This window comes from Gracilinanus agilis, chromosome 4 (genome assembly GCF_016433145.1).
Source record: "Gracilinanus agilis isolate LMUSP501 chromosome 4, AgileGrace, whole genome shotgun sequence".
In the NCBI taxonomy this organism is placed as follows: domain Eukaryota; kingdom Metazoa; phylum Chordata; class Mammalia; order Didelphimorphia; family Didelphidae; genus Gracilinanus; species Gracilinanus agilis.
The window spans coordinates 210717820-210731976 of record NC_058133.1 but is presented as its reverse complement, the minus strand read 5'-3'; the positions used below and the strand labels follow the sequence as shown (position 1 = coordinate 210731976).

The 14157-nt window shown below is 40.7% G+C and overlaps 1 protein-coding gene across 1 annotated transcript in view; it reads left to right on the top strand.

Annotated features, from left to right (window-relative positions):
• Positions 1-14157, top strand: part of KIF19 (kinesin family member 19) — a 174703-nt gene that overhangs the window by 37744 nt on the left and 122802 nt on the right. The window contains exons 3-4 of the mRNA XM_044675151.1: positions 8471-8610; positions 9109-9231. Of these exons, the coding sequence (XP_044531086.1) occupies positions 8471-8610; positions 9109-9231 (263 nt within the window). The remainder of the gene's footprint in view (positions 1-8470; positions 8611-9108; positions 9232-14157) is intronic.

Here is a 14157-nt window from a genome sequence, read left to right as displayed (position 1 = left end):
AAAAAAAAAATAGGTGCTACAGTCCTCAACTCAAAGACTGAACCAAAGCTCTCCAGACTTGCCCGCCATATTGGGTCACTTAGGAATAACCCATCTGATTTCAGAACCTGAGGACAATCACATTTCTGATGTTCAGAGGTGACAAAGGGGCTAGGAAGACTCCCAATCATCATATCTCTTCTGTAAACATGCTCTGCCAATGAGCAACACATGCATTCAACTTGGGTACTTTTTTCCTCTGTCTCTCACTTTTGGCCCCTCTCACAGAGAAGATTCTTTGCTTAGACTGAAATGTCTTGAAAAATAGGATTCTTTTCCTTTTTCAAGAGAAACTTACTTCTGATTTCTTTCTTCTCAAATATGCCACTCAGAAAAGATAAAGCTAGCTCTGACCAGCAAAGGATTTTAGAATGGAGTTGATGGCCTCTTTTCAGCAGTTTCTTCTCCTTTAAGCCTTGTCTTTGCTCCTCCCTTCAAAGGTGAGAACATGCAGGTCCCAAAGTACTTCTGGTCTCTGCCTTTGGACTTGGACCTTTTTCTTTTTTCACAATAATGGACCTCAAGGTTCCCATCAGTGTTCATAACTAGGCACTTTAGACCCAGTAGTCTTGCCCTTCAAGCTTGGAGAATTGGGTGGAAATAAAGAATTTTTTTCTTTGGAGACAGTGATTAATATTCTTTTGAAATTTTTTCTTTGGGGACAGCTAGGTGGCTCAGTGGATTGAGAGCCAGGTCTAGAGATGAGAGGTCCTGGTTTCAAATCTGGCCTCAGACACTTCCCAGCTGTGTGACCCTGAGCAAGTCACTTAATTCTTGCCCTTACTGCTCTTCTGCCTTGGCACCAATACAGAATATGGATTGTAAGGCAGAAGGTAAAGGTTTAAAAAAGCAATGAACAATTAAAGTTGACTTTGGAAAATGTCTCACCACAACTTCCTACCCTCTCCTCAACTCTTGAGGTCCCATTAAATGTATTCTGTCATAATACATTTATTTCTTCAGAGGTTTTATCTGTCCTGGTTCAATGGAAGTTCCTTGGGATTTCTATGGCCTTCATTTTGTCATTTTCTTATTTTGAAGTTTTATTTATTTATTAATTTGTTTGTTACCTTAAAATACCAAGGAATATTCCTCCCTCCATCCTTATGCCCCCATAAGAGAGAAGGCATCATTGGAAAAAATGAAAAAAAAAAACACGAAGGAAGGTGGCCCATCCGGAACCAGCCGGATCCAACTATGGGGTGTTCGGGAAACAGCCACCTGAGAGACCATAGGGGGAGGGAGGGGAACCATGCACGCAAGAAGACAAGGAAGTCTAATGGAACATGGCCCGTTTATTGCTGGTAAAGGACAAGAATATATATGTTCAGAGTGAGGGGGTTGACGGTCGGGATGAAAGGAGAAAGGAACAAGTAGGTACGAAGCAGGAACATGGAAAAAGAACACGCAGTTATGTGGAAAGTCTGGAGGACGTTTTGCAGCTATGCCTCCGCCCATGCGGGGCTCATAATCCATATCGTTCTTGAAGGGTTACTATTTTTATTTTATAGTCTTGGCTCCTAACAGTGGCCTAGCAGTATCAGATGTTAAACTATACTATAAAGCAGCAGTCATCAAAATGATATGGTACTGGCTAAGTGACAGAAAGGAGGATCAGTGGAATAGACTTGGGATAAGTGACGTCAGCAAGACTGTCTATGATAAACCCAAGGAGCCCAATTTTGGGGACAAAAATACACTATTTGACAAAAACTGTTGGGAAAATTGGAAAACAATATGGGAGAGATACGGCTTAGATCAACATCTCACACCCTACACCAAGATAAATTCAGAATGTGAATGACTTGAATATAAAGAAGGGAAAAAAATGTGTGTGTGTGTGTGTGTGTGTGTAATAATGGCTCATGTAAAGGTAAAATTAATGGTTGGAAAATAGTTTTATGAAATTATGTCATCATCAATATTTATTATATCTTGAGTCAGAAATTTATTTACAAACTCAGCAATGGTATGGCTGGATCAAAGGGCAGGCAATCTTTTAGAGCTCTTTGGGCATAATTCCAAATTGCCATCCAGAAGGGTTTGATCATTTCACAACTCTACCAGCAATGCATTAATGTCCCAATTTTGCCACATTCCCTCCAGCATTCCTTATTCTCCTAGATGTGAGGTGGTACCTCAGAGTTGTTTTGATTTAGATTTCTCTAATTATTAGAGATTTAGATCACTTTCTCATGTGCTTATTGATAGTTTTGATTTCTTTATCTGAAAACTGCCTATTCATGCCCCTTGCCCATTTATCACTTGGGGAATGGCTTGATTTTTTGTACAACTGATTTAGCTCCTTGTATNGAGCCCAGGTCAGGTCTTACTTCTGACACTAGCAATATGGCCATGTCCAAGTCTTTAATTTCTTGTATCCTTGAGTAATTCTCTGATGCTTTATTTTTTTGCCTTTAACCTATTATCTTCCCTCTTTGAATTAATGCTAGGTATTAGTTCCAAGGTAGAAGAATGGTAAGTGCTGGGCAATGGGGGTTAAGTGACTTGCCCAAGGTCACCCAGATAGGAAGTATCTGAGATCAGAGTTGATCCCAAGACCTCTAGTCTCTAGGCCTGGCTCTCAATTCACTGGGCCCCTAGCAGACCACCTAACAGACAAGAAGCAGCAGAATCAGGTTTTATATCAAGGTCCTGACACTCAACCCACTTGGCCTTGCCCAGTGTCCTGATTCCCATCCAGTATTTAGCAACACCATGAAATCCCTCACCTTCTTTCAACCTCCAATTTCAGCAATGTGGGGGTGGCAATCCCCCATAATTCTCTAGTCCATTGTCTCAATGGAGTCTTTTTTTTTTTATTTTAAACCCTTAACTTCTGTGTATTGACTTATAGGTGGAAGAGTGGTAAGGGTAGGCAATGGGGGTCAAGTGACTTGCCCAGGGTCACACAGCTGGGAAGTGTCTGAGGCCGGATTTGAACCTAGGACCTCCCGTCTTTAGGCCTGGCTCTCAATCCACTGAGCTACCCAGCTGCCCACATCAATGGAGTCTTAATCATAGCTCTGTCCTAACAAATTTTCTGTTTTTTTTCTTTTTCTTTTTTTCACTGATATAGCCAAACTGTTTTCCCTGTTCACCATGAGTTTGTCTTTGATGCTTTGTCCATGATAGAATTGCTTTGACACCTAACCAGTTTTCTCTAAAGTGACTTAAATTGCTAGCATATACAGCATTTTAAGTTTTACATAGCCTTTTCTATTTATGTTATCTCATTTGATCCTCACAACTTTCCTATAAGGTAGGTTCTATTATTATCCTGGGGCAACTAAATGGTATAGACCTCATCTTGAGTTAGGAGGCACATATTCCTGAATTCCCATCTGATTTTACACACTTACTGGTCATGTGACTTTGGTCAAGTCACTTTACCCTGTTTGCCTCAGTTTCCTCATCTATAAAATGAACTAGAGAAGGAAATGCCAAACTATTCCAATACCAAAGATACCCCAAATTGAGTCACAAACAATTAGACACAACTGAAAAACAATAATTATTATCCCAAATTTACAGATTAGGAAATAGACCAAGAGTGGTTAAGTGACTTGCTCAGGGTCACTTGTAATGGCCCCTAAAAGTCACTAAGGGTCACTAAGTAAACATATTAGGCAGGTCTTCCTGTCTCCAAATCTAGTGCTAACCTATCTTAGAGATGTAGCTGGCATCCTTACCACATTTGAAGATGATATGAAGATTGTAGGGACTGCTAATATGCCAGAATTAGGACCCCAAAGTCTCAACAAGCTGGAACAAAGCTAAAATGATGGTTTTAAGAAGGAAAAGTCCACTGGAAAAGCACAAGATGGAGTAGCCATGCTTCCACTTGAATTTATGTGGAAAGAATCTAGGAGACTCATTGAACTGCCAGTTTCATATGAATGGCATAACAGGAAAGAAAAATGCTAGTTTTCCCATATTTTTGTTGTCGGGTCACTTTTTAGTCATGTTTGACTCTTTGTGACCTTGTTTGAGGTTTTTTTTTGCAAAGATACTGGAATGGTTTGCTATTTCCTTCTCTAGCTCATTTGATAGACGAGGAAACTGAGGCAAACAGCACTAAGTGGATCACATAGCTAGCTAAGGCCAAATTTGAACTCAGGATGAGTCTTTTCAACTTCAGCACCAGCCTCCTATCCATTGAAGTATGTAACTGCTCTAATGTACCCATAGGCAATATTAATAAAAACATAACTGTCCAGAATGAGGGAGATCAGAGTCAACTTGAACCCTGCCCTAGCCAAACATCATCTGGAATGAAATATGGTGTCAAGTTCTGGATCCTTTGTTGTAAGAATATCCCCAAAGTGGAGCATGTTCCAAAGGACTGCGCCCAAGATGTTAAGGGAGCTAGACTCTTTAACTAGGAAGAGATTTTGAATGGATAAGTAATAGCTTCTTACATCTAGCATAGACATCCCTGTGCTCAGAGTCAGTAGTAAGAGTGGTGCTAGGTTTTCCACTCCTCTCAGTCCTATGCTCAGGCATTTGGGTTTGGACTAGGTCCATTGATAGAGGGGACATCTGACCTTAGTTAGGGGCATTAGGCTCCCTTTACTTTCTTTCTTGGCTCATTAAACCCCAACTTCAGGATCCAAGGATAATGTTACTTTTTGCCTTAAGACTAGGAGGAGTAGGAAAAGGGGCATGTATGCTATTTCGGCAGTGAGAAAGGTACAGTTTGTTCCTGCACAGAGAGAAAAGTTAAGCATAAAAGAATCACAGAGAGCATTAACAGAATGATTAGAGCAGCATTCAGTATCTGAACTTAGAACTCTGGTTATACTCCATTGGGAGGCTAATGATTTGAGCTTTTTTCAGAACATAAAGCAGTTGTGCAATTCTCCCTATTAGGTATTTTGCATTTCACTGGGCATTTCACCATTCAATTGCTCCTGGCACCTCTCTGTGGATATAATGGGCCAGGCTTGGCCCCTCTCTTGGCAGTAGACCAGCTCTGTGATGCAGAAACTTCTCCTACTGACAGCCACTGCTGTTCCAGTGGATGGCACACCAAAGGATGGTACAGCTGCCATGCCAGTAGATACATCTGCTGTTGCTGTCCTGATGGATGACACTGCAGCCACAGAGCTTTGGAAACTCCCCAAGCTGCGAAGCCATTTCCTATCTCACAGTAGTTATTCTCTTAAGATCAAGAAAGAAGAAACAGAGAGTCAGGAGGCTCATCACAAACTTGCATGGTTACGTTATCATTGTATCCCAAGTTGCCACAATGGGAAGACTGCCATTCCACCAGGATAGGAAAGCATCCTGTCCTTACTCAGATCTTCCTGGAGTCATATCTTATAATTTAGTGAGCAGAAGCTGAGAAATGCCAGTCTGGAGTCTTTGAATCTTTTTTTTAAAAATCCTTACCTTCTCTTTTAGAATCAGTTCTAGCAGAAGAACAGTAAGAGCTAGGCAGTGAGGGTTAAGTGACTTGTCTAGGGGCCATACAGCTAAAAAATGGCTCAGATCAGATTTGAACCCAGAATCTTCTGTCTCCAGGTCTGGCTCTTGTAAGTGTTAAAATTAATGGCTTGGCTAAATATATGAAAATTATAAATCTTTTATTTATAAAAGAGGTGGAAAGAGTAAAAGTAGAGAAATACAAAAGGGTAGAGAAGACATTAACCCATCTAACTAAATATTGTTCCAGTGCTTAGCTCAGCCAGGACTTCAATCAGAATTAAACTATCTCCGGAAGATAGGAAAGGAAAACCAGCTATCCACTCTCCCAAGTTCCCTCCAAGAGGCAGGTTAAGACAATGAGTGGAGCTGAAGGTGACTCCTGAGGCTGACTTTCTTCTTTGAGCCGACCTTCTTCTTGAAGCTGACTTCTTTCTTGGAGTTCACTCTCCACTAGACTCAACTTCCCCAGACTGTGTTTAGGGCTTGCTTTTATGGTGACTTCTTGTCTCCTCTCTTCACAGGGGCCAATCTCAGTTTCCAAATTGCCTAGCACTGTCCAGGGTGCAGTTAGTGTGTACCTTCGGGAGGGGTGAATACTCATCAAAAGGAGGGTTCATGCTTTCTAGGAGGTTGTGAACAAGTTTCTGACTGTTTGAGTTAGAAAAAAAGGGTGGTACTCTCCAAGTATCTTGCTGGCTTCTCACCTAGCACTAGGTAGGATGTGAATTCACTAAGTGGTTTGGGGCAAGCTCTTCCACCTAGTTCAAGCTTGTGTTAATTCAAAGTTATTGTTAACCAAAGTGTTAACTCCAACTAGGCAAAGAGAATAAAGGATTCCCTTTTCATAAGTGTGAACTCAAAGAGAACCAAGAATTCCCTTTTACACTCTTTAACTACAGAGTCACCTAGTAGCCCCCTCATCTCCTCTTTTTAAAAGGTCCCCTGAGCCACTAGCAACTGTAGCTTAGCAGCCAATGAAGGGACTCTCCAATCATCACACAATGCAAGATCTTCTCCATGGCTAGAAGTAGATGCCAGGAAGGAAGGAAGGAAGGAAGGAAGGATAAAGAGAGAGAAAGAGAAAGAAAGAAAGAAAGAAAGAAAGAAAGAAAGAAAGAAAGAAAGAAAGAAAGAAAGAAAGAAAGAAAGAAAGAAAGAAAGAAAGAAAGAAAGAAAGAAAGAAAGAAAGAAAGAAAGAAAGAAAGAAAGAAAGAAAGAAAGAAAGAAAGAAAGAAAGAAGAGAGAAAGAAAGCCCTTGTCATATTGGAAGCAGGCAAAAAAAATTTTTTTACATATTCTAACAACCCACCAGGAAGGACAAATATAAGCCTGTTCCATGACATAGACAAAAGAGAAACTAGATTTGTTCTTGAAGTCAGAGGTAGGAACCAGGACCAAGAGTTATACAAGGAGGGCAGAATTTGGTGCACTCTGACCTCAAGAAATTTTTGATAGACAGAATGGTGAAGTGTGAATAGCTCTGGATCTGGAATTTAGGAAACTTGAGTCCAAATACTGATACTACCATTAATTTTGTTCATTCATTTCAGTTGTATCTGACTCTTCGTTATCCATGTGGGGTTTTTCCTGGCAAAGATACTGGAGCTGTTTTCCACTTCCTTCACCAACTCAACTTACAGATGAGGAAACTGAGGCAAATAGGGTTAAATGATTTTTTCCAGGGTCACACAGCAAATGTCTGAAATCAGATTTAAACTCAGGAAGATGAATCTTTCTGACTTTAGGCCCAGCATTCTATCCACTTTACCACCTATCTGTCTTCTACCATTTATTACTGAATAATTATTACTGAATTAATTTATTACTGAATAATTACATTATTACTGAATCTCAGTTTCCTCATGTATGAAATGAGGGGTTTAGACTTCATGACTTTTAAGGTTCCTTCCATCTTTAAATCTATTATTCTATGGCTTGAAGCTGCTTACAAACTGAATATACTGTTTTAGGAACTAACAAATTCTGGGGCACCTCGGTGGTTCAGTGGAGAGCCAGGCCTAGAGATGAAAGTTCTTGGGTTCCAGTCTGGCCTCAGACTCTTCCTTGCTGTGTGACTCTGGGCAAGTCACTTAACCCCAATCACCTAATCCTTACTGCTCTTCTGCCTTGGATCCAATACACAGTACTGATTCTAAGACAGAAGTTAAGGGTTTTAAAAAAAAGTAAAAAATTCCTTGACCCAGGAAGTGATTAATCAGGAGAGGGCTAGATGGCCACTTGTTGGGTGTATAGGTGAGATTCATGTTTCAGGTAAGGGTTAGACCAGAGATTGCTTTTAATGAACAATCTCTCTTTGTCTCTCTGTGCCTCTGTGTCTCTGTCTCTCTCACACACACTTTTTGGTAGAGGTGGTGGTCTGGCTGAAAACCTGTAATTTCAGTGTTGTGGGGGAGAATCCCAATGTGGAAGCTCCCTCCAGCAATCAGATCTTCAGCTCTTCTGTAGCTTGTAACTGTCTCTGAGAATTCCCCGGGGCATGGAGTGGTTAGATTACTTGCTCCAAGGATACCCAGCTGCAATGAGTAAGGCTGCAGCTCTTTATCCATTATGCCAGGGGAATATCTTCATAATCTGTGAAAATTAAAGCAGCTGGGTAGCTCAGTGGATTGAGAGCCAGGCCTAGAGATGGGAGGTCCTAGGTTCAAATCTGACTTCAGACACTTCCTAGCTGTGTGACCCTGGGCAAGTCACTTGACCCCCATTGCCCACCCTTACCACTCTTCTGCCTTGGAGCCAATACACAGTATTGACTCTAAGACGGAAGGTAATGATTTAAAAAAAAAATTTTAAAGCAGTCAAAAAGTATAACCCTGCCACCCCTACACCCATATATTCTCAGACTCTACCCTCACTTTTTTTCAGAGACTGTTGATGGTTCTAGCCTGTCTCTCTCTAATACTACTCTCCAGATTCATTCCCTTCCTAAACTTTTTTCTCTTCTCTCCTCCCCTTTCCTCTTTCTCCCATCTCACCTTCCCAGCCTGCTGGGATACCAGGAAGAGCACCCTGGTAGCAGACCTGTCCACCATCGAGTTCAGTCACCGGGATCCTGTGTTTGGTGCCCTCTGGCTGCAGTCGAAGACTGGCACAGAATGTTTCTCAGCCTCCACTGATGGACAGGTAAGAAAAACAATAAGGGCTGGGCACAGGTGCAATAGGTTAGAAAGTACAATAGATGGGAGGTTGTTAGGGTTAATTAGATGAACTGGGGTTACTGGAGTAGCTTACTCATAAGAGGTCAGCCTGGACAGCTGCAGAACAGAATAACATGGTGACTCCATTCTATAGAAACAGAACAAGAAGGTAAAATACCAAAATGGTCCAGGTGCAGCTTCTTTTGCTAGTTACATTGACTCAAGGTAGTTTACATTCTCTGTGGAGTCAAAGATCATTTTCTCACTCACTGTACACCTGGCTTAAATATGATTCCCATGTACTCTAATTTGTTTTAGGACTTGTCTTCCCACCTAGATAGGAAGGTCCTTGAGAAGAGATGCTTCGTCGCACCTATAAGCCTTAGTAGAAGGCCTTAAACAGTTTCTGTTCTTTGAGGGAAAGGTAAGAGCCCTGGGAAAGTCTTCTCAACTCCTGAATCGTTTCTTGCTTCTCCCCTCTCAGGTCATGTGGTGGGATATACGTAAGATTAACGAGCCCACAGAGGTCCTGGTCCTGGATATCAGCAGAAAGGGGATATTAGAAAGTGCCCTGGGAGCTATTGCCCTTGAGTTTGAACCAACCATGGTGAGTTCTTGTCTTCTTTTCTCCAATCTTTATTAAAACAAACAAACAACAAACCCTATTTGCTGTCTTAGAAAAGATACCAAGCATAGATCCCAAGACAGAAGAGTGGTAAGGGATAGGCGACTGGAGTAAAATGACTTGCCCAGGTCATATATAGTTGAGGCCAGATTTGAACCCAGGTCCTTTCCACTCCAGGTCTGGATTTCTATTCACTGTGCTACCTAGATACCCCCATGAGTTGTAGTCTTAGTTTCTTGGGACTCTGAGAGGTTGAACTATTTGCTTAAGATCAAACTTAAGCTGAATGTATCAGAGGTTAAGATTTGAATCAGTTTCTGCCTAAGTCCAAGGCTACTTTTCTACTGACGTGCTGCTTCTCTAAATACAAAATATATTCAAAATGATGCAGTATAATTTCAAAAGGGAATGAGTGGTTGATAATATGGGTATGAGCCTGGCAGAATGGACAGTTGAGAACAATTTGTTCCAACATCCATGAAGGCAGATGAAGCACGTGCTAATGGAGCACTCGAGCTTGGTTAGACATCAAAGAAGCCAAGGTCACCCACTTCATCCCGGGCCATTGCCAGTCATCCGGATACTGAACTTCTATGACTCCGGAAGAGAGAGTGAGGCTGATGACTGTACAACTCTGCCTCGCTTCAATCCAATTCATGCACAAGTCACCCTAGGAAAAAGCTGCAGAATCCCACGTTGAGACCCTAAGGCTGTTTTTGCAAACCTATGGCACGTGTTCCCTTCCCCTTCTCCATGCATGCCTGAGGACATTTCTCTCATCACTCACCCCTCTGCCCAGCAGCCTCCCTCCTTAGTTTGGGGTAAGGGGGAGGAGGAGGTTCACATGCACTATGAGGGTTGTAGTTTGGGTACTTGGTCTCTAAAAGGTTCACCATCATCACCCTAAGGCATTGAGCTACTATCCACTTCCAGAGAAAGAACTGTTGGAATTGGAATGCAAATCAAAAAATACTATTTTTTCACTCTAGTTTTTTTTTTGGTTTTATATGATTATCCTCTTGCAAAAATGAACAATGTAGAAATATGTCTTATCTGAAAATATACGTATAAGCAAGATCAAATTGCTTACCATCTCCAGATTGGGGAAGAGAAGGGAGGAAGACAATTTGGATTATGTAACCTCAGAAAGCTTATGTGGAAAATTATTTTACATATAACTGGTAAAATATAATATTTTTACAGAGAAAAGAAAGACAGAAAAAATGAAACTTGTGTCCGAGATTTAAAAAAAATTTTAAATCACTCATCATGATGAAACTGATTCTCCTTGAAACATAGGACAAACAGCAACAGTGAACCCATTTAATGGACAACATGGGTCTTATGGCATTCTTTGAGTCGAGAGAGCCCTGATTGGTTGACCAAAGTGGGTTTCCTTTGTTTGCCTTCCTTAGGAAATTTCCTATTCTGCCCTATTAGTATTTCATTTGTGAGGGGAATGCTATCCAGTGCTGAACCAAACTGAGTACAAAAGAAGGGGGCTCCACAGCAGTTTCTCTGCTTTTCATTAACTGGCAGCCTTGGGGGGGCAGGGCAGATTGTTAGGTAATTGAGTTCAAGCTATGACCATCTGACACATGGCAATGTGACAACTCTGTCTGAGTGGCAGCACTGAGATGCAAAGAAATTTAAAGAAGATGAGGTATATTAGGGAGTCAGTCTTGTTGTATTTGGGCAGCCAGTGGATAGAGATGCTGAGCCTGAATCAGGAAGACTTATCTTCCTGAGTTCAAATCATGCCTCAGATACTTTCTTATTGTGTGACCCTGGACAAGTCCCTTTACCCTGTTTACCTCAAGTTTTTCATCTGTCAAATGATTTGGAGAAGGAAATGGCAAACCATTCCAGTACTTTTTGCCAAGAAAACTCCAAACGGAGTCATGAGGAGTTAGATACAATTGAAACGACTGGATGACAGATAGAAATTAGGAACTGGATCATCAACTGTTAGATGATCATGTACTGTCAGAACTTACTATGTAAATATGTGTCATTTAATTATTCTATGAAAAAGAAAACTAGCTGTGAAATGCTGAGTAAATCACTTCACCCTGTTTGCCTCAGTTTCTTCATCTGTAAAATGATCTAGAGAAGGAAATGGCAAACCACTCCAATATTTTTGGCAACAAAACCAAAATAGAGTCATGAAGAGTTGGACATGACTGAAAAATGAATATTAAAATTGAGCCCATGAGGAAAATGCAGGATAAAAAAAAGAACTAGGCATCAATACTATATAAAATAAATCTGTCCCAAACTAGTCATCACCTTGTATTTTGCAAATGAAGTTATATTTCTCATTTTTAAAAACGGAAGTGAGTGCTAACAATCAAAGGGTTGGTGGGGATAAGGGAGAGATCAGAAAAGGTCTCATATGGCAAGTGGTACCTGATCGTTGTCACAGGGATGAGACACAGGAAACCACTTGAAAGGTGGGAGATGAGATAGCACTGAGTGAAGGATAGTCATCAGGCCAATTTGAAAGATATAGAAAGGAAAATGAGATGGAAATCTACCTCTACAGGGAGAGTTACAAGTTTACAAAATCCACAGATTTTTGAAGGGCTGAGGATGTTGTGTTTTGTCCTGGAGGCAATAGGTAGACACCGAATATTTTTTTGGATGGGAGATAGCATGGTTATAGTTACTCTTTAACTTTTTACCCAGTGAAGGCTTCTTGAACAGTAATGCTAGGATGCAGGGACAGGAAGAGCAACCTGGGTCTTAAGCATGGCTCAGCCACTAATATCATGAGCCTGACCTAGTCAATTCACTTATATTAGGAAGTCAAAATTAGATTAATATAAAGGGCTTTAGAAAATGAAAATTGCTGTGCATATGATTTATATATGTCTGTGTATATATATGCATATATATACATATATGATTTTATTTTAAACCCTTACTTTTTGTCCTAACTCTATGACAGAAGTACAAGGGCTAGGTAATGGGGGTTAAATGACTTGCCCAGGGTCACATAGCTAGGAAATGTCTGAAGCAGATTGGAATCCAGGTCCTCCTGACTCCAGACCTGGTACTCTATCCACTGTGCCATCTAGCTTCCCCTGTATATATATATTTTACACATATGTACATATATATTTTGTACTTATGTACTTATGTGTATGTATGTATCTATATTTTAAAAATGAGATATAACTGTAACTCATGGAAAAAATACCTCCAGAGAGAGTTAGATGTGCTAGACGTATATGCCACATGCCAACATGAGAATTGAACTCAGTGCAAATTGAAGTGTAATTTTCTGACTTCCTTTATTTTTCTTGCTTTTAAAAATATGGCTAATACAGAAATATATTTGGCATGATTTCACATGCATAATTGAAATCATATTGCTTGCCTTCTCGGTGGGTGAAGTAACAGGGAGGGAGAGAATTTGGAACTTAGAATTTAAAAAGAAAAGAAGGGTAAAAATAAATAAAGAATGCTTTAAAAAAAAGAATATAATTGTAAGAATAATATAGTTCATCAATAATTCTTTTTTTTAAACCCTTACTTTCTGTCTTGGAATCAATACTGTGTATTGGTTCCAAGGCAAGAGAGGAGTAAGGGGCAATGGGGGTCAAGTGACTTGCCCAGGGTCACACAGCTGGGACGTGTCTGAGGTCAGTTTTGAACCTAGAACCTCCCATCTCTAGGCCTGGCTCTCAATCCACTGACCTACCCCCCGCCCCCATCAATAATTCTTAATTGTAGGAGTCTTGGTTCTTGAAACGGAAGGGCATATGGTCTTAAAGCTGAGAGATACCTTAGAGAAATCAATTTCAACTCCACTGCACACACACTTTTTTTTTTCTAGGTGAAGACACCAAGGCCCAAAGAAGTAATCAGAGGATATTAGAACTAGAAAGGCCCCTTGGGATAATGTAATCTAACCTTCTCATTGTTCCAGGTGAAGAAATCATCTCAAAGATGGGAGACACAGAGTACTTTGCTCAAGGTCCCGAAGCTAGATGGTAGCAAAGCTGGGACTGGAACTTTGGATTCCTGGGCCAATGCTATGGTTACTGGGTGACATCCCCTCTCAAAATTATTTTCCATAAAGCAGGGGGGGAAAATCAAACCACTTTTCTAGTCACTTGCCTTTGGGAAAGACCTATTTTATATATTGTTGACACCTTGTTTTTTTTTCTCTTGCATTTTCCTCATGGTTGCCAATTTTAAAATAGATTTTTTCAGTCATGTCTGAATATTTCTTAGATTTTTATAATTCATATTTTTATTTTATTTTCTAGATGAGGAAACTGAGACAAACAGGGTCTGAGGCCAGATTTGAACTCAGGAAGATGAGTCTTCCTGACTCCAGACCTAGTGCTCTATCCACTGTGCCACATAAATGCCCATAATTTTCTTTCTTTTTTTTTTAAACCCTTACCTTCTGTCTTAGAGTCAATACTGTATATTGGCTCCAAGGCAGAAGAGTGGTAAGGTAGGCAATGGGGGTCAAGTGACTTGCCCAGGGTCACACAGCTAGGAAGTGTCTGAGGTCAGATTTGAACCCAGGACCTCCCATCTCTAGGCCTGGCTCTCAATCCACTGAGCTACCCAGCTGCCTCCCATAATTTTCATATCAGGTACCCATGTAGTCATTCATTGACCTTAATTAAGTTCAATACTTGTCCTTAAGTAGAACTCAAGTGGGACAGTCACGGCTTTGCTTCAAAGGACATCTGCTGTCTCAATGCTGATCACTGCTTCCTCTCTGTTTTGTGGATCAAAGTCTCTTTCTCTGTTGGCCATCTCCCGACCCTTACCCTGGTGGGGGTATTTGAGAGAGAGTGAGAGAGCAGAGTTACTGATGGCAGAAGTCAGAGAAAGAAAAAGAGAGGACAAGATAGTCTTTTTTTTTTAAACCCTTACCTTCCA